The sequence below is a fragment of the Phymastichus coffea genome, unplaced genomic scaffold, assembly GCF_024137745.1.
Source record: "Phymastichus coffea isolate CEN01 unplaced genomic scaffold, Cenicafe_Pcof_1.1 PCOF00090, whole genome shotgun sequence".
Taxonomy (NCBI): Eukaryota; Metazoa; Arthropoda; class Insecta; order Hymenoptera; family Eulophidae; genus Phymastichus; species Phymastichus coffea.
This window is the reverse complement of record NW_026706901.1, coordinates 962,646-984,631: the sequence shown is the minus strand read 5'-3', so window position 1 is coordinate 984,631 and position 21,986 is coordinate 962,646. Positions and strand designations below refer to the sequence as shown.

At 33.9% G+C, this 21,986-nt stretch overlaps 5 protein-coding genes across 10 annotated transcripts; 2 read left to right on the top strand and 3 right to left on the bottom strand.

The window, feature by feature from the left end:
- Window positions 1-244: 244 nt before the first annotated feature.
- Window positions 245-6,517, bottom strand: LOC131669231 (uncharacterized). Of its 3 annotated transcripts, XM_058943965.1 has the most exons (18): window positions 6,428-6,517; window positions 6,085-6,339; window positions 5,740-5,898; window positions 5,518-5,660; window positions 5,009-5,156; window positions 4,763-4,947; window positions 4,371-4,690; window positions 4,122-4,297; window positions 3,682-3,899; window positions 3,393-3,612; window positions 3,114-3,324; window positions 2,775-2,991; window positions 2,407-2,707; window positions 2,068-2,331; window positions 1,815-2,000; window positions 1,421-1,750; window positions 1,093-1,348; window positions 282-1,010 (listed from the first exon to the last, which is right to left on the bottom strand). In XM_058943965.1, the coding sequence occupies exons 2-18, from the start codon at window positions 6,289-6,291 to the stop codon at window positions 727-729; spliced, it is 3,825 nt and encodes a 1,274-aa protein (XP_058799948.1). In that variant the 5' UTR covers window positions 6,292-6,339; window positions 6,428-6,517; the 3' UTR covers window positions 282-726. The 3 variants fall into 3 exon arrangements, with proteins under 3 accessions (XP_058799949.1, XP_058799950.1, XP_058799948.1); XM_058943966.1 differs by lacking the exons at window positions 5,518-5,660; window positions 5,740-5,898; window positions 6,085-6,339; window positions 6,428-6,517 and having other exon boundaries at window positions 245-423; window positions 731-1,010; window positions 4,763-4,942; window positions 5,009-5,050; XM_058943967.1 differs by lacking the exons at window positions 5,009-5,156; window positions 5,518-5,660; window positions 5,740-5,898; window positions 6,085-6,339; window positions 6,428-6,517 and having other exon boundaries at window positions 245-423; window positions 731-1,010; window positions 4,768-4,855.
- Window positions 6,518-7,478: 961 nt separating this feature from the next.
- On the bottom strand, window positions 7,479-12,571 carry LOC131669224 (PAX3- and PAX7-binding protein 1). Its single transcript, XM_058943951.1, has 16 exons — window positions 12,394-12,571; window positions 12,043-12,221; window positions 11,660-11,819; window positions 11,474-11,573; window positions 11,208-11,368; window positions 11,038-11,114; window positions 10,764-10,963; window positions 10,450-10,639; window positions 9,950-10,073; window positions 9,550-9,738; window positions 8,987-9,186; window positions 8,762-8,912; window positions 8,501-8,696; window positions 8,229-8,427; window positions 8,029-8,147; window positions 7,479-7,758 (listed from the first exon to the last, which is right to left on the bottom strand). Exons 1-16 carry the CDS (start codon window positions 12,569-12,571, stop codon window positions 7,707-7,709), a joined length of 2,475 nt encoding a protein of 824 aa, XP_058799934.1. The 3' UTR covers window positions 7,479-7,706.
- A 45-nt stretch (window positions 12,572-12,616) lies between these two features.
- Window positions 12,617-15,564, top strand: LOC131669225 (U3 small nucleolar RNA-associated protein 6 homolog). Of its 2 annotated transcripts, none has more exons than XM_058943952.1 (9): window positions 12,617-12,837; window positions 13,203-13,329; window positions 13,395-13,535; window positions 13,603-13,793; window positions 13,865-14,092; window positions 14,174-14,519; window positions 14,597-14,773; window positions 14,844-15,018; window positions 15,091-15,564. In XM_058943952.1, the coding sequence occupies exons 1-9, from the start codon at window positions 12,617-12,619 to the stop codon at window positions 15,429-15,431; spliced, it is 1,947 nt and encodes a 648-aa protein (XP_058799935.1). In that variant the 3' UTR covers window positions 15,432-15,564. The 2 variants fall into 2 exon arrangements, with proteins under 2 accessions (XP_058799935.1, XP_058799936.1); XM_058943953.1 differs by lacking the exon at window positions 12,617-12,837 and adding an exon at window positions 12,872-13,062.
- Window positions 15,449-19,822, bottom strand: LOC131669226 (tektin-2-like). Of its 2 annotated transcripts, none has more exons than XM_058943954.1 (7): window positions 18,792-19,822; window positions 17,122-17,284; window positions 16,698-16,958; window positions 16,456-16,626; window positions 16,154-16,376; window positions 15,870-16,093; window positions 15,449-15,797 (listed from the first exon to the last, which is right to left on the bottom strand). In XM_058943954.1, exons 1-7 carry the CDS (start codon window positions 19,018-19,020, stop codon window positions 15,578-15,580), a joined length of 1,491 nt encoding a protein of 496 aa, XP_058799937.1. In that variant the 5' UTR covers window positions 19,021-19,822; the 3' UTR covers window positions 15,449-15,577. The 2 variants fall into 2 exon arrangements, with proteins under 2 accessions (XP_058799937.1, XP_058799938.1); XM_058943955.1 differs by lacking the exon at window positions 18,792-19,822 and adding an exon at window positions 17,341-17,392.
- Window positions 18,542-21,945, top strand: LOC131669227 (serine protease persephone-like). Of its 2 annotated transcripts, none has more exons than XM_058943957.1 (5): window positions 18,542-18,729; window positions 19,847-20,221; window positions 20,643-20,890; window positions 21,059-21,357; window positions 21,503-21,945. In XM_058943957.1, exons 1-5 carry the CDS (start codon window positions 18,663-18,665, stop codon window positions 21,807-21,809), a joined length of 1,296 nt encoding a protein of 431 aa, XP_058799940.1. In that variant the 5' UTR covers window positions 18,542-18,662; the 3' UTR covers window positions 21,810-21,945. The 2 variants fall into 2 exon arrangements, with proteins under 2 accessions (XP_058799940.1, XP_058799939.1); XM_058943956.1 differs by having other exon boundaries at window positions 19,832-20,221.
- The last annotated feature ends 41 nt before the right edge of the window (window positions 21,946-21,986 follow it).

Below are 21,986 nucleotides of genomic sequence, written 5' to 3'. Positions count from 1 at the left end.
ATGTATGTATACAGACTGTGATTGAAAGTGTTGTAGGTTAGTTTGGTGATCGCGAGTAAGGCTACTTAATTATACAAGAAACAGAATCAATCCAAAAAATTATTAAATGTAATTAATGCATATTTGTCAATATTACTGTTTATTGTAAGCAAGTATTTATAATAAGATACTCTTAAATGCACATTAACCACTTCGTAATACATTGACATAATAATCTATTATAGTCACAATGACAAATTAAATGCTCAATACTATAGTTTTTCGTAGAAGTTTCCTGCATTATTATCTTGCAATGTACAATATCCACATACAAATTCTTCGATATAATTAGGGTAAAATAAGAGAATTTGATCAGGAGACCAATGAACATAAAGTAGAATTTCTGCATAAATTAAGTCAACCCTTTGTTTATCCATCCTGATCCTAGTATTAAAAATATTGTTACTTGTTAGGTAATTGAAATATTCTATCAATTCATAGAAAATATAATTAAGATTTTAGAAGCTCTAACAATGTAAATTTTCTAAGTACATTTACAAATAATTAACAAAAAATGCATCTTTAGTAAATTGAAAACTTGTGTAATTAATTTTTTATATGAATTAATGAATAAATAAACTCAAAGATCTGCTTATTTTGTGATTATATCATAAAATGCTCTAAAAGAATTCTATTTAATACATGCATTTTTGTTACTACAGCTGCATGTGCTAAAGAATTTATACATTACCATTTTGATCCAATGTAAGAAAACTCAAAATTTCTTGACATTGGTACAGGAATTGTATGGTTGTGTACTACACTCTTTTGGCCATCAAGACTTAGAGTTATTCTATCAGTCTCATCATCAAAAGTCAGTTCAATAAAACTTCCTCTATTTATTGCAGTCAATGCAAATTTTGGATTTTTGTAGTCACATCGAGCAAACATTAACATTTCTGAATCTATTACATAAGTATTAGAAATGTTCTTGGAAGAAATGATAACTTGAGGTGTCAGAGTACATGTACCTATTAAAAATTAAAGCAAATTTAGATTTCACAAACAACTAGTTCAATTGTTAAACGTCTAGTTCAGTTGTAAAATACCCACTGAAAAATGATTTCAAGAATGCACTATTGATGTATTTATGCAATCTACTTCGAATTAAAATGTTATCAACTAAATTAGCATTAAATTCTGTGTATATTTTTTCACCATTGACTGATACTTCAGCAACATTGGAGTCTTTTGGAAAAGTTGTTGTGACTGTAACTTTATTTGCATTAACGAACCTATAACTATTCCCTCCAGCTAAGTCATATAACCCTCTTAATTTCCATCCTAACTTTAATAAGTTTAAAGGAAGCTATAAAGTAATAAAATTATCAAATTATATCTTAATAGTAATATCAAAATTATAACAAAAAATTATCATTACATTTTCATGTGTAATTGTGACTTTATACTTCCTCAAAGTTGACATTTCTTTTGAAACTTCATAGCAAGCTTCAGTAAATGGGGTAAAATATTTTCCTTGTACTTGTTCTTGACACTCATTGTAAGGCCATATATTTTCTTTGGCTTCTCTGATTTGATCGTTAGATATTTCTCCAATCAAACTTATATCGAGTAAGGATCCATGACAATTTCCTTTTGCTGCATTTGCCAAGCCCCAAACAGCATGAAGTTTCATTTCAGTGGGATCACTTGGTTTTGTGCTCAAAAAGTCCCAATCCCAAGGAGTTTCTCTATCTACTTCAATGCAGAACTAAAAAAATTTAATTCTAAATCTATTATACAAAAATTGATTTAAAGATTCGATTTTTTATTACTTTTAATATTTTGTCTTCTGAAGTGATGCTTCTAGTTGCTTTAATTTTTAATGTATCTGAAAGCCAACTTGTGATGTCATATGCAACAGCAACATTCCACTGACTTAGTATTTCCGCCGTGTTGATATTTTTTCGTGTTAAGGCATATATATAATTTTTATTACGCTGCGTATATTCGAATTTGACCTATGAAATAATTAAGTGACAATTTCAGTTTGTCATATATTAAAAAAAATTAAATTACTGCATTTACCTCAGAAGAGAGCGCACTAATTGGTTTGAGATATGCTTCTAAACCACAACTTCCTGATGGTGGAACATAAGACAAGTAATCAAAAATATGCAACCCTAAAAGAACGACTTCCAGAATAGGCGATATTTGGCAATTGCTTTGATGTGTTGATAGAATATCTGTTAAAATTGATTCTTCATATGGACTTCTGTCTTCACAATCGAATGTTTTCAGACCAAATACTCCTCCTAACTCAGAAATTTCAAAATCGTATATAGTTTTGGACTGAAAAAATCGTTGAATACAAACATTAATTTTAATTGCAAAAATTGTCATAAGAATTTTTTTATAAAATTTTACCTTAGTATCTCGTTTCGGTAAACGTTTAACAGTATGGACAACTGAACAATTAGGACAAATATATTTTAATCTATTTTTTACTTTAAAACCTACGATAGTTGTAATTGTTCGAACGTGTGCAATGAGACCAGCTTTGAATTTTTCTTCAGGTGTATTGTAAGAAAGGAATAATGTATCGTGAAATCCAAAAGTTACATTCACAGGCAAGTAGCCATGAACAGATTGAGATCTAACTGCTGCATGCCAAAAATCGCTCAAGGGATTATAATTTTCAACCATTTCAGTTCCATGGATTGATGTTCTAAAAAAAAAAATAATAATTTCATATTGTTAGTGGTAACAAAAATGTCGTTATCAAAATTAAATACCTCAAGATAAAATGATTATTTCGACCACGTAAAATGTGAGTGAAATTTCCTCTCATTGAAAATAAAGATGTAGCAATCACTGCTACTCTTACATTTGTGCCCAAATCCGTAACTTGAATTGCCTCCATGGTCAATGGTACATGAATTCTTTGTTGATTTACATGGAATTCCATTGTTTCGTACACATGGTATGTACTCTCCTTCAACGTTGATATATCTAAAATAAATAGAATTATTTAAACTGCTTATATTGAAAAGCAAGAAATTAAAAAACTCAAATATCTTTAGATGGATCCATTTTTTCGTTTTGTTGCAATACTCCATAAGTTAAAAACTCACATTTGAATACTTCTACAAGATTTGTTTGATTAAGATGTAAACACAAAACAGCTTTCTGCTGAATTTTAACAATAAGTTCAAAGTGCACTGGGTTGCCATTCAAACTTTTTAATTTAAATTTCTTGAGAATGTCTTCAATACGAGTTGACAAACTTAAGTCATTCAAATTTGTTGAAATGGCAGTTAATATTCCTTCACCTTTGATGTATATCTGTAAATTATATTAGTATCAAATGGATGGATTACTTTTTATCAATTTATTACAACAAAATTACATACTGAAACGTGATTCAAATCAAATCCAGTACCATGATTATTTAGAGTAATGTAAGCTACTTCTGGAATGTTGGTTACGGAATTGGCAATGAGTATACCTTGAACAAATGCTCCAAAATGTCTTTTTGAATCTTGATAATCAAACATATAGTTTCCAGTGAGAATGTGTTGATTGAAAGGCGGCTTTTTCATTATTCTAGCAAATTGCGCTACAATTCCACTCCTATATAAAAAAAATTATATATATTTAAAAATGGAAAATGATAGATATTACAAAAAAAACTTTACAAACATCTTAGCATAACACGGAAATTTGGTTCTTTCCACTGATTTCAATGTAGTATAAAAATAGTTGTAAAGATGTGGGTTTGGTTCACACTTTAGATACCAATATAAAGATAATAAACGATTTGCTGATGGATTAGAAACAATCAGTAGCGTTAACGCAGCTATGCGCATCTCTAAATGTTCTGTTCGGTTGGTAAGAATAGGCCAATATACTGGATATATCTAACAGAAAAATGTATTTTAATGATTTAATACACGTAAAATAAATGATCTATAATGATATATTTTTATTTATGCTAAAAATGGTAAGGAAAATAAATCTATATGATAATGACTATACAGAACCAAGAGTAATGCAAACAGGTACCTAGTGTACCTCTGCAGCGTTCTAAATAAGCGCAGTTTTTGAGGTAATAACAAAATCAATAAAATCTAACAATATACCACATCAGGGCGAAGAGGAGCAGTTGGTAAAGACGCCCATGCAGCAAGAACTCTCAAATGCCTGGATTCTCCATTGTTTCCACTTGCAATAGGTTCAAGAAATTCCACAACTCTACCAAGCTGAATATTTGACAAACCCTCTAGCCATACCATTTTCTTTTCATAATCTCTGCTTTCTTCGATAAAAAATTATGACTGTTAGCATATAGAATTGATTTTAAACAAACGGTATCCAGTTTATTTATGTACCTGTCAATTTATCTAAGTAAAATTTGACATAATCATCAAGCATTTCATACGGACAATAAGCAAGACATGTTTTGTAGATTAAAGTTCCAAATGTAAGTATCCCAGTGTGTTGAACTTCAGGAGCAATTTTATTATGAAGATTAAGTAATGGTTGTAAACCCAACAGCAGTTGAACATCAGGTTGACGAACATGAAAAGGAAGATGAGTCAAGAGTTGAATTGCAGTCATATCTGACACACTTCTTGATTGAATAAGCTCTAGAACAAACAATGCTGATTCTGTTGTTCCTACTTGTGGCAGTGCTTCTAAAAACATATTCCTACAAATTTATTCATAGTTAACTATATTATTACAAAGGTATACGATTTCGTCACATCCTAATTGTAAATACCTAACAGTTTCTTCTTTGTAACTAGTTCCAGATATGTTATTGTAGGCTGCTTGTAAATCTACTCTATTTAGCATACCAAGATAGTACAATAACACAGAAATAGTTGTATTGTGAAGATTATTAACTTCTGTATCGAGTCCAGGATTTTCAAGTCGTTGACTCAAACGATCTAGCAGTACACTGATCTGCAAAACGTGCTTATTTTATTCAACAATTCAATGTATGAAGTTTGTAAACGTCTCTTACAGTTTTCAGAATGGAAGCTTTGTCCAACACCCCTCTTCCTTGAGTTAAATCGTCCCCTGGCAAATCGTGTTGAAGAGTTTTTATTTGAAAGTTATTCGTCTGTACTTTTTCTTCGTGATCTCTTTCTGATAACAATCTCATTTTTTGGCTGAAACCAAACAGATAATTTTGTTTTCTAAATGATAAAAAACAAGTATAAGTAAATCTGTTTCAGCCAAGAAAGCTCAAGCGTTCGAGCTAAAGCTCCACAAAGTCGAACTCGAGCTTTTTAATAAAGAAAATTACATAGCATTTAAAGAACGGAATCCACGACTAAGAGTATTTGAATAAAAATTAAGAAGGTTTTTAAAGTGTCAGTACAAGAACGAAAGCTCAAGCTGACTCTGTGCTCGAAAAGCTCGAGACAGCTCGAAACTTGAAGCTGAGCCAAGCCATTATAAAAGCTTCGTGAGTATTAATTGTTTATTGTTTAACTATAGTAACAATACTGTCTTTGATGCACAACTCACTTTGAAGTCATAAAATGAGCTTCACCAAAACTTTGAAAAGGTTGAACGTAAATTTCACCTGTAGCATTAATGCTTAAGAATTGTGTTTTATTACCTACGACTTTGGCTTCATAAAATCTTTCACTAGACTTTAATATTGGATTCTGCAAAGAAAATATCAGCTGATAAAATTGAATAAAGTATAATATAAGTATCATATATTAATGAATTAAATGGTATCACTTGATCGACGTTTGAACATGGCATATGAGGTACATTACTCCAAACTCGATGTGAATGACCTTTACATTTTCTAGGATCGACTGATTTCCGTATCATACGTTTATTGTCTGATTCGACCACAATAATATATTCGATAATACACTCTCCATAATGATTCACCTACAAATATCATCGTGGTAAATGTATTTATAAATAGGTCTAAATATGATAAGTTTATTAAAGTCAAAAATATAATGAAAATGAGTCTTGCGAGTCATATTGAAGTTGATCGATAAAGGCGACACTTTTTCGCCTAAACGTTTGCAAAGTACTGCCAAGAGGATATCAAAAACTTAAAAATCTTACCTCAGTTGAGTGGAATGCTGCGTGTGTTTCTAAAGCATTTAAATTTAATTGCAAAATTCCAGCAAGACTACGTTTAATGTTTGTTGCCCACACTGCTTCATTAGCTTCAACGCTAAAATTATCTACTCGTCCATTTTTATATTGAATTTTAAATGGCTTTAAGAGATCAACAGCAGGACCATCAACATTTATACCACTTTTTTTCATATCAAGCTCATCTGCGCCGTTCGAAACTTTTGTTTTTAGATCTTGAAACTTGACAATTTAATATGTAAGGCTATTGATATTTTTTTTAAACGATAGGGCTCGAAGCAACGACATTCCTAGATCAATCATGTATTACCTGTATTAAAACTTCATCGTAGTAAGCTTTAACAATCAAAAATCCGGCAAAGCCCCAAGACGACTGCGCTTTTGATGGCACCAACACACCAGAACTTGACACCGCTTCATATTCATAAATATATTCTTTGCCCGGCGTAAAAATTGCTTGGCTGATCTCGACTGTTAAGGATATATAAGCGAATACTGCCACTACCACTGTGATGATATAATTTGAAAAAAGTCCCCTCAACATATCTACAATGAAATAAGTACCGATTCGGCATCAGCTTTCCAACGATTTAGAAAAGACAAGTTATAAGTGCTAACCGGACTTTCAAGCATGCCATCAACGATTGGTAGCTTTGAAGAAACTGCTCAAAAAAAACTAGAAAACACTATCAAACGCATTTCAAAATGTTCATTATCAATAGAGAAAGTAAGATTAGTGATAGAAGTGTTGTTTTAGTATATTTGAAAAGAGATAAAAAAATTATCGTAAAGAGGGAGAGAGAGACAGACAGAGAAAAGAGAAAGAGAGAGAGAGAGAAAAGTAATGAGAAAATGAGATAACAGAAAAAGAAGAGAAAACGTACTTGGACGTCTTGCGTCGTGTGAAAGAAGGCAGACAGCTGCGAATGAACTGCTCTATAGAAGTCCAGTGATGACCGCAATGAGGCCGTCTTGTTTCTTCCTATACGTTGTTTTCACTGATACTTTGAATGTGTACGATCAGAGCAGAGGCATCAATCTTAAAACCCAAGAGCCAATAAGAAAATAAATAGCGCTCATCAGCAACAGCAAAGATGCTTGAATTAAGAGATAAAGCACAAAACCAAATTTTTGGTATTCGCGAAAATAAAGCTCTCAAAAATTGAAACTCGCACGTGAGAAAAGTTCGTAGACTATTTATAGACTGGTGACTGTTCTAATAGGAGAACAGAGTAGGATTAAGATAAGATGACCTCTGACCTCTTTCTCTCCGACTTCTCTTTTACACACACGTACATGCATCTATCAGTTCGAGAGTAAAATATTATCTAGCTAAGGGCAAAAACACAGACATGTTCCTCTTCCTTAATAGGCATTTTCGTCACTTTTATTATGTACAAGATTTAAAATCGAAATATCTACAATATATAAAATTGTTAAACAATCATATTACTTAAGTTAAACGCCGAGCTCACTTAAAAATCGATCAGTTCCACTTGATGCTCGTTTCGAACATTCAAATAAATCCATTGATTTACATCATTGACTCACTTGATCCGAGCTTCGGCAATATAGATCTTCATATTTATTTACAGTGGTTTGATTATCTTTAGAATAGACTTGGAGAATTCCCATGCTTCACTGTAATTAAATAATTACATTTTTCAATTTTTCACCAAGATGTTTTAACTTTAGTGTTAACATTTAATTTCGTTTCAAGGTGTTTGTTTCAAATAACAAAAATATTTTCATTTTGAATGTTCTTCAAATTGAAGAGACAATGGAAAGTAGAACCCAAAAGAATAGTAAAAAGCGTAGATAATGCCACTATTTGCCATAGTGTCGAATACAGAAAATAACAGTCACCATTGATTTTTTTTATCAATAATCAGGTATACGTAAAATTCTTACTTGTGAGCTGGATTAGCTTGATCAAGTTGTTCACTGAGTTGTTGTATTAAACTTGAAAACATTTTCAAGTGATCGATTGTTTCTCCTTGCAGCCATGCTCTTGGTAAAGTGCTCATAATCTAATTTAAAAGAAATAAACGATATTTAACTTTTTTCGATTATAAATCTAAATTTATACCGCGAAATTTATATTAACGTACCATGTTAGCCTTAAGAAGAGCATCGGGAGGAGCAGAAACTCTTAAACCCGCTAAAAGATAGCGATTCAGCAAAGATCCTAAAGCGATATTTTTAAGTTTATTATCGCCAATCAAGCCTTGCCAACTCAATAGATTTCGAAGTAATTTTACGGCCATGGAGAACTGTCGTTGAAAGAATTGGTGTTTTGGATCCATAATACTGCAATATTCATAAAGTTCATTCGACCAATTAATTAATTTCAAATTTGAAATTGTGAATTTACGCAGCTCACGTTTTAGGAAAAATTGGAATGAAAACGTCGTTTTCAACAGCGGTTTGCATTTTATCCATGATTGCATTGAAAAATGTTTCCATTTGTTTACTACAGTCATTTAAATTTGGATAATCTCTCACAAGACGACCGGTTATCCCAACTAATCGTAACGTTTGTGATGTAGACATAGGATCCCAAATTTTTTCAACGATCGCTGAAACATTATTTAAAAATGTTACAAAACGTTTTATTAATAAAAAAAATATATTATAAACGTACTTGTTAACTTTGGAATGACAACTTTTTCAATTACTGACGGAATCAATCGTACGTCTGGATCGCTACGAAGAGATTCTTCAGTTTCTTTTGTATCTAACGCATACAAAAGTAATGCACTATACCACTTTGTCCTTTCTAAATCAGAACTTTCCTAAAATTAAAAAAAAATTAGTTGTATTTGAAAACGGTAAAAACAAAGTATGTTAGATATTTTCATAAACTCACCATTATTGGATTCCAAGTTAGAAGTTGTAATCGAATAATTGGCGATATCATTTTTGGAATGCTAAGTGATGCAAAAGTATCTGTATAATACTCTAGGTCAATAGATTTCCAGTCTTCAAGTTTTGATAAAATTCCTTTTAGTGTACAAAAGTCATCTTCTACATCTAAAAAGAGCTCCCGTGAATCATTCTCGATGTCCTCTGAAAGTACAAATGTAAAATCACCTAATATACGAGTAATGAAAAATCTAAACCCATGAATAAAATGTAAATTTTTATCTATTTAACAATGGAGAAAAATTTAATGCAATAGCTCGACAAATAAGGCGGTTGGTTTGTTACTTATTTTTGTGAAATATATCTTCCTAAATTTATATAGACATATTTAATAGAGATTCTTTAGTCTAATACTTTTAAACATAAAAACTTACATGAGATTTATATACAAAGCAAAAGCAATGACGTCGATTATTTTTATGATATACTCAGCGATCGTATTTATAGCGTAACGCAACTTTTATACAATATAATTAAAATTTAATCAAAAAATTGAACGGTACGGACCTTTTATTTGCCTAAAGGAAAGATTCTGCTGTTCTGTAACTTCATCGTCACTTGACATACCGTCGATATGCCTGGGTAATATTGAAGCTAGTTCTCTTGCTCTTCTCCGTCGTGCTCTTCTCCCTTCACGTTCTGTAGCGCGCCGCATACGTGCGTCGTCCTCAGGTCCTCTTCTTTGAACAGGCCCCCCTTTATATAAGTAAAGGAAACAAGCGTGTCAATAATTATTCAAGAATTGCAATATTTACTATTAAATGTATCTTTATACTGACTATTATTATCAATTATTTACAATATTTACAATAATTAAAAACAGCTTTTTAATTATTTGAGTATTTCTATTCTACAATTAAAATTTTTATTACGCTATTTATTTAATTAAGGAAATAAAATAACTGACTTGCAGCAGTTGTAACTTCTTCTGCTTGATCTCTTGTATCTTGTCGCCGTCTTTCTACAAGTTCCGTTGATCTATCTCCATATAAAGATGTCCAACGAACTTCCAAGGACTCAATCATAGGCAGCTGTTAAGAAACAATTTGTATATTAACAAAAGTCAAAACGGATGATATTTAATAAAACCCTTTTAAAATCCTGATCAATATTTTTTAGTCTTTAAACTTACAAGAATGAAATAGATAGATCTATTTAATATAAATCTATCTAACTTACAAAGGCACGAATTCAAATAAAATTTAAAAATAAGTTTTTCGTTCAACAGCAGCAACATCAATTGTTTTTCAGTAATTTTCATGCTAAAAAATTAAAATTTGCAAAAATTGTAATTTTTTGTGATGAAATCATTTAAAACTTTATAATTTTATTAAATATATCAAATATAATTTGATTTTAATATTGTTGTGTAAAGAGTTGCTTTGATTTTCTAATTTTTGAACCCACCTTCTCATCAAGACACTCTACCAAGTCAGTGACATACCCACGCATCTCTTGGTAATATCTGTAGCGCTGAGCCATCTTTGGTGCAATTATATCTCCTTTATCATATTCTTTTTCACTATTTTCCAAATCTTCAACAACTGCTTCAAAATTTGAATTATGCCGTTCATGTATCTCTTGCAACTCACTTAAGCTAAAACAGTATTTAAACATTAGCAAATCTTATCACAACAAATATATCGAAGCTTTTAAACACAACAAATAAATAATTTTTGCATGTTTCATAATTTTCACAGAATAATTTAAGTTTTCAATACCTCTCACGTAATTTATTCACAATATCTTCAATTTTTGCAGGTACATCTTCTGTTGGATCTGGTGGCTGTATACAAGGAGGTGGTGGAGGTGCAGGTATCATATTTGTCATCATAATTGAAATTCCCGATTCTGACATATGCGTCGAACCCATTCCGAACGCAACCTGATGCATTATAGAATCCTGCTGTGCTGCTGCAATCTACATTAGCAATAAATAATGCCTATAATTATCATTAATAATTATTAATAACTTTATTTTTTATCTATTCTTACCTGAGCTCCAGTGACTCCTTTTCTAATTTGTTGTACTTCCCACTCTTCTATTTCAGGTTCATTTTCGTCATCAGATACTAGAATAAAAGAATTTATTATTAGTTACATTTATATTATTATAAACTGAAAAATATCATCCTACTAGATATTTATTTTATTTTTAAACTTACGCTTCATTGTTGGTGCTTGTGAATCAAGGAAAGCTTGTCTTCGTTTTTCTTTATCTAAAGCATCCGTATTTACATTTAAATTAATTCTCTCTTGAGAATTCTCATCATCACTGTGATCGTCGTCATCCTCGCGAATCAATCTTGACGTTCCTTTATCATCACTGAAAATATAATTTTATTAAAAAGATGCTCAACTGATACTTTACAAAAGTAACTTTTCTGAAATGTTTGAAATAATGAAAAATATTTTTGCAATAAAAATTTACTTTTGTTCTTCTACGGGAATGTAATCATGTCCTAATTCTCGAGCTTTTTGCCTCCGTTTCCTAGCTGCATGGATCATAGCTGCATCTGGTATACAACCACCTATTTAAAAAAGTTTATTATTATTTCCATTTCACCTTTTACATCTTTTTCAAAATAACTAAAGATTTCATTGAAAACAATTTTACTTTCAAGAAAAAATTTCATATTTTCCGATCTATCTGTCTTGGTCTGAAATCTATGTCCGTGATTAGTATCTACTTCATCCTCAGAATTATAGTCATTCTTGCCTGCAGTAGCTGCATCTCGACCATTTAAAATTATTGGACCAGAATTTTTCACCTTAACCTATTAAGAAAAGAGAAAATATTAATAAATGAATAGTTTCAAAATTTAGCAGATATTCAGCGTATATGAGCTTTCACATTCATACACACTAGCTGAGAAAAAAGACCAAATAATAATCAAATAAATAATAGCAGCAGGTGGATTTTGGCTTTTTTTCTTCTCAATACTGAGAATGAAATAGGTCTGACTAAGAGTATTATAAGAACATCTAGAGATAGCTTACTACTAGATCATCGGTTTTTATTTCTAAATCTTTTTCCTGCATAATAGACATGTTCGATGGGTCAGAGTCCACTTGCAATTTCTCTTCACCTTTCTTTCTTTTCCTCTCCTGATCAAGTTGTTTCATCAGTCTTCTACTTCTTGATGACTTTTTCACTTTAAAAACTTCTCCATCATCAGCTGTAAAATATAAATACAAATGTTTAAAAATTAAATTCAAAATTCATCACTTTTAAAAATTAACATCCTATTCAATTTTTATTTACCAAATCTTGTACTAACAGACTGTTAAAAGGGTTTCAGACAGTATATAGAAAAAAGCGTTATAATAAAAGAAAAACCATTTGCTTACCTTCTTCCAACTCCTCTCCGAAACTAAGAAGAGTCTGCTTAGGTTTATCCTTTTTTTTTACTTTATTTTTTGAGTTTTGTAAATCTTCAGTTTCGATTGATTTGTTTTCATTGTCCTCTTCTTCGTCGTTGAAGGGTCGACGACGGATGTTTCGTTTTGGTTTGTTGAACAGCGACATTGTAGGCTTTCCGAGTGTTCGTTACCTGAGAAACTGGAACCTGCAATGAAACTATTACGATTTGATCGCAAAAGAACACTATTTAAACTGATTTCCCATAAAAAACGTTTAGCGGCAGGAACAAGTGAAAACTCCACGACGATCTCCTCAACAAGAGGTAAAAGTAACCTCAACCAGCAATCTACTCGAAACCCAAGATGGCGATTCATTAGCTCGCACAAGCAACACACACATACCTATAGAGCAGCCAATCTAAAATTTGGTCGGTAAGGCTGATTCCATATAAATAAGTATGGCGTTCCGACGCGTGTTCGCGTAACAAACATGTGTTTGAAGTATATACTTCAAAATATTTAAAAGTTTGTAGTTTTTTATTGTTGTAATATTAAAACATCAACCATGGCGGAGTTTGTTCAAAAAAAGATAGAGGACATGCGTCCAGTTCTTGAAAAAATGAAAATATTGAAAATGCTGAGCGATGGAGAAATACGGTGTGTTATAGGTTATAATTAGCACATTAATATTGACATTTCTATCTCTCCTTTGGTTAAATTGAAAAAATTAATTTATCCAGATTGAAACAATGAAATTATACCGGTTTATTTATTTCTTTTAATACATTTCTTTACAGAAAGTTGACAAAAAAATGGAAAGAACACGAGTACAAACTGCAAAGACATAAAAAATGTAAAGAAGATTATTTACGTTACATTCAATATCAAATGGATTTGCTTAAACTAATAAAGCTGCGCAGAAAGGTTGGCTTCAAAACAAATAGTACTTCAATAATTGTTTATGTACTGTAAAAATTATTTTCTTTTAGAAATTTGGCATCACAAAAAATAAATCTGACCTTGACTTCACAATTGCTAACAAAATTAATCATTTGTATAAAGAAGCAATATATAGATTTCAAGACGATCTTCGGTTTTGGATAGCATATATCACATTTTGTAAACACTTTGTAAGTAAATTTATACTAGTTCCTTTCTTTAAATTTAAAACTATCTAAATAGACAACGAATTTATAGAAATTCAATAGCTGTGCAAGTCGAATGATAAGTAGAATGCTATTGGTTCATTCAGATAAACCAAAATGTTGGCACATTGCAGCACGCTGGGAACTAGAAGAAAATAAAAATTTTGAGAATGCCAGAGATTTTCTCCTTAAAGGCTTACATGTCCATAATAATTCTCAATTACTTTATACTACTATTTTCAAGTATATTGACTTTCAATCATGATAAACATAGAAGCTATTCTATTGTATTCACCCTATTTTATTGTATTTAGGTTGGAATTGGATTATGTACAGTCAAAAACCAAAAATGCTGAATCGAAAACTGAAAACACAAATGCTGAAAGTAACAATGATTTAGATATGCAATCTATATTGAGAAAAGCTTATTTGATATACGAACAAGCTTTTCAAAAAGTTAAAGATGTGAAGTTTATTGTTGAACTTTTAAATATTTTACAAGAATACAAAAACACAGAAAAGTTACAGCATAAGATTGTCAAGTAAATAAGATCTTTATCAAATTTATACCATAATGCACGTATAATTTTGTTAATAGTTTTAATAATTCTTATTGTTATTAGTGACATTATTGTAGAATATCCTCATGAACCTTTGATGTGGGATACCATGGCTCAGAGAGAACTCAAGGGTTTAATACAACCGACATGCAATAATGAAAATTCAATGGTAGTTGATGGTTCTGAGCCTGTTTCTGTACGGGACAAAATAAGCAATTGTTACGAAGTTTATCAGATTGCAGTAAAAAAAATAAAAACAGAAGAAATGTGGTCTTTGTTCATTGATTGCATGCTTGAAATAAATCAAGATGTAGATACTCTTCCAAATTTCAAACGTAAACTCTTGAGAAATGCCCTGTTGCAAGCTCATCAAGCAAAAAAGTTAAAGGAAAAGTATTATTTAGCCTGGGTAATTATAACACTCAATTAATATCTTTCAATGAGTCAAATGTAACACATATTGAATATTATATTCTTTTACTTTAGATTGACATGTTGAATGTAAATGAAATTAATCAAGATACTAAAAAAAACAACAAACTGTGTGAAGTTCTTTGTTGGGCTAATGAAGCTTTTCCCGAAAGTGAAAGTCTTTGGCAAGCTAAATTACAATACCTTTTACACTCTGATCAAGAAGAATTAGGAGAAGAAACCTTTAAAAAAGTAATGTTGAGTGCTTTGATATATATATTAACATTCTACAATAACATTAAAAAAATAACTGTATTTACAGGCTATTGAAATTTTAGGAGAAAACTCTATTTCTTTGTGGAAGTTGAAACTTCTCCACATTCAAACAAAAAATCCCAAGCTTTTAGAAAAATTTTATCAAGAAGCATTAGACAATAAATCAGCCATTAGCAATTATTTTAAACCACTTTATATAGAATGGATTGCTTTAACAAAAGGTACAAATAATTTCTTTTATTAAATATTAATAAGTAGTCGTGAAAAGCTATAATAATATTAAAATATCGTAGATATTGAAGTTGCACGAAAAGTTTACGACAAACTTTGTCTTACTCCTCCGTTATGTTTGGAGCTGCACAGAAAAATGGCTGTTCTTGAGATTTTGCAACCTGAAATAACACTGTACAATGCTCGCAAACCTCATGAAATGGCAACTTCACTATTTGGTAGAGATAATACTGATGTTTGGATTAAATATATAATTTTTGAGATGAAACACGGAGAAGCCACAAAAGTATCAAACATATACGATAGAGCTAAAAAAATGTTAAAACCCAAGCTTACAGATGATTTCATAAATGAATATAGTATGATCAAAGCTCATCCTAAATTGGTCGAAAGACCTTTGTAAATATTAATAGCATTATTGTAAAATGTATTTTAAATATATTTTAATTTTTACTCTTAAGTACAAAAATGTATATCCACGTCATTTTATATGACAAATAAAATATCAATAGAAATATTACGATAAATAAACAACATTCGATAAGACTACTATGCATGGAAAGCCTTTTTTGCTTCTAAAGGAAGTTCCTTAATTAGACCTCTTAGAATAATATTTCTATCAGTTTCGTTCCATACTCTACTTCCGTCTCTGTTGATTAAAGTGGTACGCATATCTAAACACATCACATCAGTGGTCAAAGAGTGTTTTTTATTGTTCAAATCGTTATTAACGCGATCCAGAAGTTTTTCCAAGTCGAAATAATTTGATCTAAAAAATGGAACAATTGAAGTAAAAAACTAATAAAAATATATGTATATAATTAGCTATAAAATTTCTTACTGAGTATTATCAATCTTTTTGGCAAGTTCTTCTTTTGTATTCTGTAATGTCAATAATTCATCTTTCAAACCGAGTTCCGGATCGTCTTGGCAAAGCTCAAAGCCAGGACGATAGGTTCGATTTTCTAATCTGGTTTGAACGCATTTTACGTCATCTGTCTTTGCTCGCAAAGCACTTTCCAATTCTTCCAATTGCTTACGTAAATATTCCATTTCTTTTATAAGCTGCAAACAAATAACGTAAAACTAATACATTAAAGTATTCATGGAAATAAAAAAAATCACCTTTAAATTTTGCCATTCAAGTTCATTTCTTGCTTTCCGAGAGGCAAAAGATCTTCGTCTCAAAGCATAATCCGTTGCATCTTGTTGAAATCTAACGTCATGTTTTGACTTTTCTTTGGTAATATGCATAGTTTCTCTCAAAGTATAAGTATCGCTCAGCTCGTTTTCAGTTTCTCTCTTTAGATTTTGCGTGTGCTCTAGCCAATTTGCATATGACACTGAGCTACATAAAACAGTAAATTTGATATTACTTAATGTATACATAATCTTATACAGTTTGAAGGATAACTATAATTACTAACTTTTCAGAGATATTTAGAGCATACGGTTTGTACGTAAAATTGGGAAAATCTCGATTTAGATCGTAATTTTCAGTATCGATTTTTATTGCTTCGGATTTGTTTTTTATTTCATTCATTACTTTAGACTTTATTTCTTCTAAACGGTTAATCTTGTCAGATGCTGTTTTTATGCTAAAATGTACAAGAAATTAACGTTACAATTTAATTAATAAAAAATGTTGTAAACCACAAAAAGAATTTACTCATTGATCATAATATTTTTCATTTGTTCAATAAGATCAAGTTCTTTTTTCAGTTCGATGTCCCCCTCGTCGTATGTGATCTCGGAACAGTTACGATTATTTCTTTTGGCTATACATCTGATTGTAATTTGCTCGGGATGATCTAAAAGTTCCAGCTCTTTTTCTGTGTCTGCTCTTTCTTCGATCAATAAATGGATTTCCTGCTGAAGACGCTCTTGTAATATTTCAAAGATACGATGCCAGCGAGAAATTTCCCCTATTCTGAAAAAGTATATGTGTAAGTTGAAAATGTTTGCGTACCAAATAATCGTAAGCGATATGCGGTGACGAATAATTGCATCGTTCCAATTGCTAACATCTATAACATTATTTATTCGTGGAAACAACTACAGGCATATTTGTAGTGTAGTTGAGTTAACCGAACCTGTCAGCTAGACGATGATTGTTCATGTGGTTGTTCCATTCGGTTTTGATATTCGTCTCCAAGATTAGAGACTTGGCGCTGTATCGTAAATCGAACGACTCGCATTCCTTTTTATTTGCACTCTGATGAAGCTCCCATTGCTCAGCGTGCCAGTCTGCCAGACCTGTTAATAAACACAATAACGACACTTGGAACATTTCATGCAAATGGATAACTTACTGATATGTTGCAGCGGTTTATCGTAAGCTTCAACATTCACCTGCGACATGTTTCGTAAGGAAAAAATGCACCTATTGTATATCGACCTGAGTAAAAGCTGTGAAGGCCGTGCGTCTCGGTTGCTAAGCAGTCGTTTGGCAGGCAATACTATATACCTAATTGTTGCATCGCATCGTAGTATTGACATTCAACTTTGAACATTTTTAGTCGTCGGACAATCGAGTTAGAAGAGATCATCGCTTTATTTGCATATCGGACAAAGAGCTGCGCGTAAAAGCAATATGAATCTTCGAAGTTATACTTTGCAAATGCATTCCTTCGCCAAATTCAAGTCTCAGGAGCGATTCATGGCCACCGACAATTCACACTAACTTCCTTTCGCTATATATCTATACAGCAGTCTTCACACCTGCGCGTCTTTTATCGTTATTGCAATCAACTTTTATAAGAGTTAAAATATGTATTATTTTAATAATGATGTGACAATGTTTCTCAAGGGGTATTGTTTCGTGCTACACGTAGCCAAATTTCGTAAATATAATACGTCCAAATATATTACGACGTTCAATCTTGGCGGATTACCATTGATATTCAAAAAAGCAGACGTGATTATGAAAAAAGCGGGAGAAAAGCCTCGTCTGTCGATGACCGTCACGTTTTTAAAAAAGCAGATAGAGGCGCCTTTACAAAGGAAATTGTTCCGTGTACTTTACATATACACTGCAGCCACACACAAACTACGTTAATTGGCAAGATATATGTGAGCGATACACCGAACGAGCCAAGAGCTGAAATTTCCAAGACGCTTCGCTTTATCCATTAATCGTCTTTGTAATCGCGGCCGTGATTTCGGGCTTTACAAACATGCTATACTGCGCGTAGGAGAGCTGCGAAGAAAAAATCAGGTCGTCAATGCCAACGCGAAGATTCGGGGAAAATCCGCATCACGAGTTCGTTAAAAAAAAAACACACACACACACACACACACACACTTACATCTTGTTCGGACAGACATTGACGGCTTTCACATTTGCGGATTGTCCGCGGGGAAAAAAGAAACGAGTGGGCGCGCGCTATATATGTGTTCACTCATACTAACGCCGATGAGAGAGCGTGCGATGCCAAATAATGACGCGCAAACACACACAACCGCGAGCAACGAAGACGCAGAGAGACGCGGCGCCCGCGCGTGGATGGCGGAACTTCCCAGTGAGAGCGTCGCGTAGTCCCCGAGCGCACGCGTTGCTATCCTCCTTCTCCGGCTCAGTTGGCGCTCTCCCGGCTGCTGGCTTTCCCTTGTCCTTCTGCGCAGCGACGAGACCATGCACGGCTGGGCGCTCGTCCTTCTGGCGCTGTTCGCCTCCGTCGGCGCCAGAATGGACCTCTACGGTAAGTATAGCAGCGCGGGTCCTTCTCTTACCTTGGCCGTTGCATCATTCGTTGCTTCTTACCTTTGCCCTGCCGCTCTGACTTGAGATCGCTTGCACGCTCAGAGCGCTCCTTTACTCGGGCCGCTGGAATACTTGGCTCTTGCACGGAGCAACGCGCGGTCCATCGTCTGTCCGCGGCTCGCACACCGCTGGAAAACCATCCAGTAAATATTTTATTATTCTGCACGGCGCGATCGGCTCTCGCGCGAGCAGGCTGAGCTTTATCGCCGACCTTATTTTCGACGATCATATTTTATTCCGTTCGTCCAATTGAATCATCGAGAACGGAAAGAACAGAGCAGCGCAGATACGCTTTTCGATATAACCTTGATGGATCGTTGCTGAACGATCCGTACGCTCGGAGTTCTTCGCAGCGCATGCAGTAATTTTTATCGCTCAATTATTCTGCACTCAATGGCTCAATTGGACAATATTGCACGTACGCGCGTCGCTTGCTCAAAATTGTAAAGAAGCTCACGAGCTCACGCCTGACGGACTCGATACGTTGGCGAACACAACAATTTCCATGCAATCGTTCGTCCGTGATTCAGGCGACGAGAAAGCTATCCAGGCACAGTTGGACGCCAGCCGTTTCATTGACTAACGTTGCGACGGTATAAAAATCCGTAATTATTCATTCGTGAGCGATGTAAAATATAAAAAATGCTTTGCCGGATGTTTTGTCTTAAAAAACAAACTTACACTTGGCGCCTCTTGTACATACATTTACGCGGCTGAGCCTTTTCATCCTAATAACATAATCGTGTATGTTCTAGCTCTTAGATATTGAAGCACTATTTTCTACGATTTTATTGTTCCAGTCCGATATTAGTTGATTAGCATGTTTTTCGTTGATACCATAACGGTAGTAAATAGACGATAGTAGATTTCACGGCAATCGGCATAGCATTTGACGTAATTTTGATGAGATACTCAGTGGGTTTGACTAACTAGGCGAGGTCGAACAATAAAGTCTCGTGAAAATGGCGAAAGAAGTCGATATTCTGCCGCCAGCGATACTAATCTACTATACAATGCCGAAAAATCCTGCTTGAGCGAAGGAGGCACACTTTTAGAGGGCAACAGGTGCCAAATGGAGGACGGCAGCGACGGAAAGTGCATCAAACTGCCCGACTGTCCGTTGAGAGTTCGCGAGGTCAAGGCAGGTCTGCGCTTCTCCAACTCGCCGGGCCGCTGCGGCTTCGTCGGCTTCATCGAGATCGTGTGCTGCCCCTTGTCGGAGGTGGAGGGCAAACCGGTGCCCCCGAGCCCGACCAGTCCAGCGACCTTGCCGCGGATCACGACCACCCTCGCCGCGCCCACGGTCGCCCCGACGCCTCTCTGGACTCTGCCTGATCCTCGGACCGATCCTCCCGACGGTCCATTCGACGACCCCTTTATCAACACCCAAGACATCGTCAGTAAACTTAGCCGTCGACCAGCTGACGCAGGTACATATTACCCCAACCTGCTACCACCTTCTGTCTTAGTTGACTCTGCACTTTCCACGTGCATTTCATCTTTTTAGCACTTACGTGTATTCTCCGTATATCTGCTCGAGTTCCAACTACTGATAACAATCACTGCTTTAAGAGATTTTCTAATTACAAATGATGATCGAATGATATAGTACATTACGATACAAGTGCGGGAAAGTAGATTCTTCTCTCGTGTGGCGTTTACTCCCGAGCGAAGCGAGGCTGGAAAGGTACACGAGACGAGAAACTCTTTCTATTTTTTCTGTTCCTCTTTATCAAGAGGCCAATAAACGCGTAAATGTGTTTTTGAGTGCTAGACACAATCCTATTGCTCATAATAAACAATAATAATTTTTAAAACGAAATGAACAATGGAAGTAAATGTTTCGATCAGCTTGCTTTATGATTACGAGAGGAATCACCAATACTTCTGAAAGTAATCAGGAAAAAGTGAATCCTTGGATCTTCGATGGAGTGAATGCGACGCATGGTGAATTCCCTCACATGGTAGCACTGGGATTTCAAGTAAAATCCAATCCCTCAGCGTTAGAATACAGTTGTGGCGGAACTCTCATTACTCTTCAATATATTCTCACGGCAGCTCATTGTGTTATCAATAATCATAATAAGAAACCGAGCGAGGTAAGCGTTAAAATATATAGTTCGCATTCTTAATTGCCAGAAAAATGATTTTTCTGTAAGTTCATTTGCAAGCGCAATTCAAAGAGCAAAGCTCAGAGAAGCCAGAGATGAATTTATATTATTTCATAATTGAGGAAAATGTATTTTGGAAACTGCGTTTGTTTGTAGGCAAAACTGGGTGCCACCGACCTAACTGACACCTCGGACAGTGTCCAGAATATAAAAATCAGTAAATTAATACATCATCCCAAATATAAACAATCTCTGATGTATCATGACATTGCCATTTTGAAATTGGAAAGACCAGCCGTGATGACGAAATACGTGAAGCCGATTTGTCTTCAAACGAAACCTATTCCAAATCTAAGTACCCTCGTGAACGCAACTTCGTTGATAGTCACAGGCTGGGGTGCCACGAGTTTTGAAATTGGAAGCTCCAATATTCTGCAGAAAACTCCCAGTATGCAGTGAGTCATTGAAAAAGAAAGCATACGCGATTCCGACAAAGAATAACTTGGCGCACAGCGTACAGAAATATTGAAGATTTGTACATATGCAGCGCGATATCTAATTCGTTAATTTGTTCTTTTTTTCTTCTGTTTTTATCTTCAGGTTGATCGAGCGACTTGAATGCACCAAATTTTACGAAAACTCTTCGAAATTGCCTCGAGGTATCGACGACAGTCTAATCTGTTTGACCGATGAAGACAAAACAAGACGCTCTGATTCCTGCCAAGGTGACAGCGGAGGTCCCCTTATAATTGGTAGTGATGGAACTGGCAGCATAATAGGAGTAGTATCTGCTGGTCAAAGCTGCGGTTCCCTCGTACCTGCCGTCTACACTAGCGTTTACTTTCATATTGACTGGATAGAAGAAGTTATATGGTCCGATCAGAGGCGATCTCTGAGAAGAATCTGATTGTCCTCTTATTTTGATGGAGCAGCATCGGAAGATCGCTCTCTAATTGCAGTTGGGCAATGACAATCGTCGTTAAGATAAACCAATATCTACTGAAAATTATAAAAACGACAATTAAACAATTCTTTTCTATGAACGTCTATCGAAAGCAGTGCTTTCATTAAATTCCTATTTATT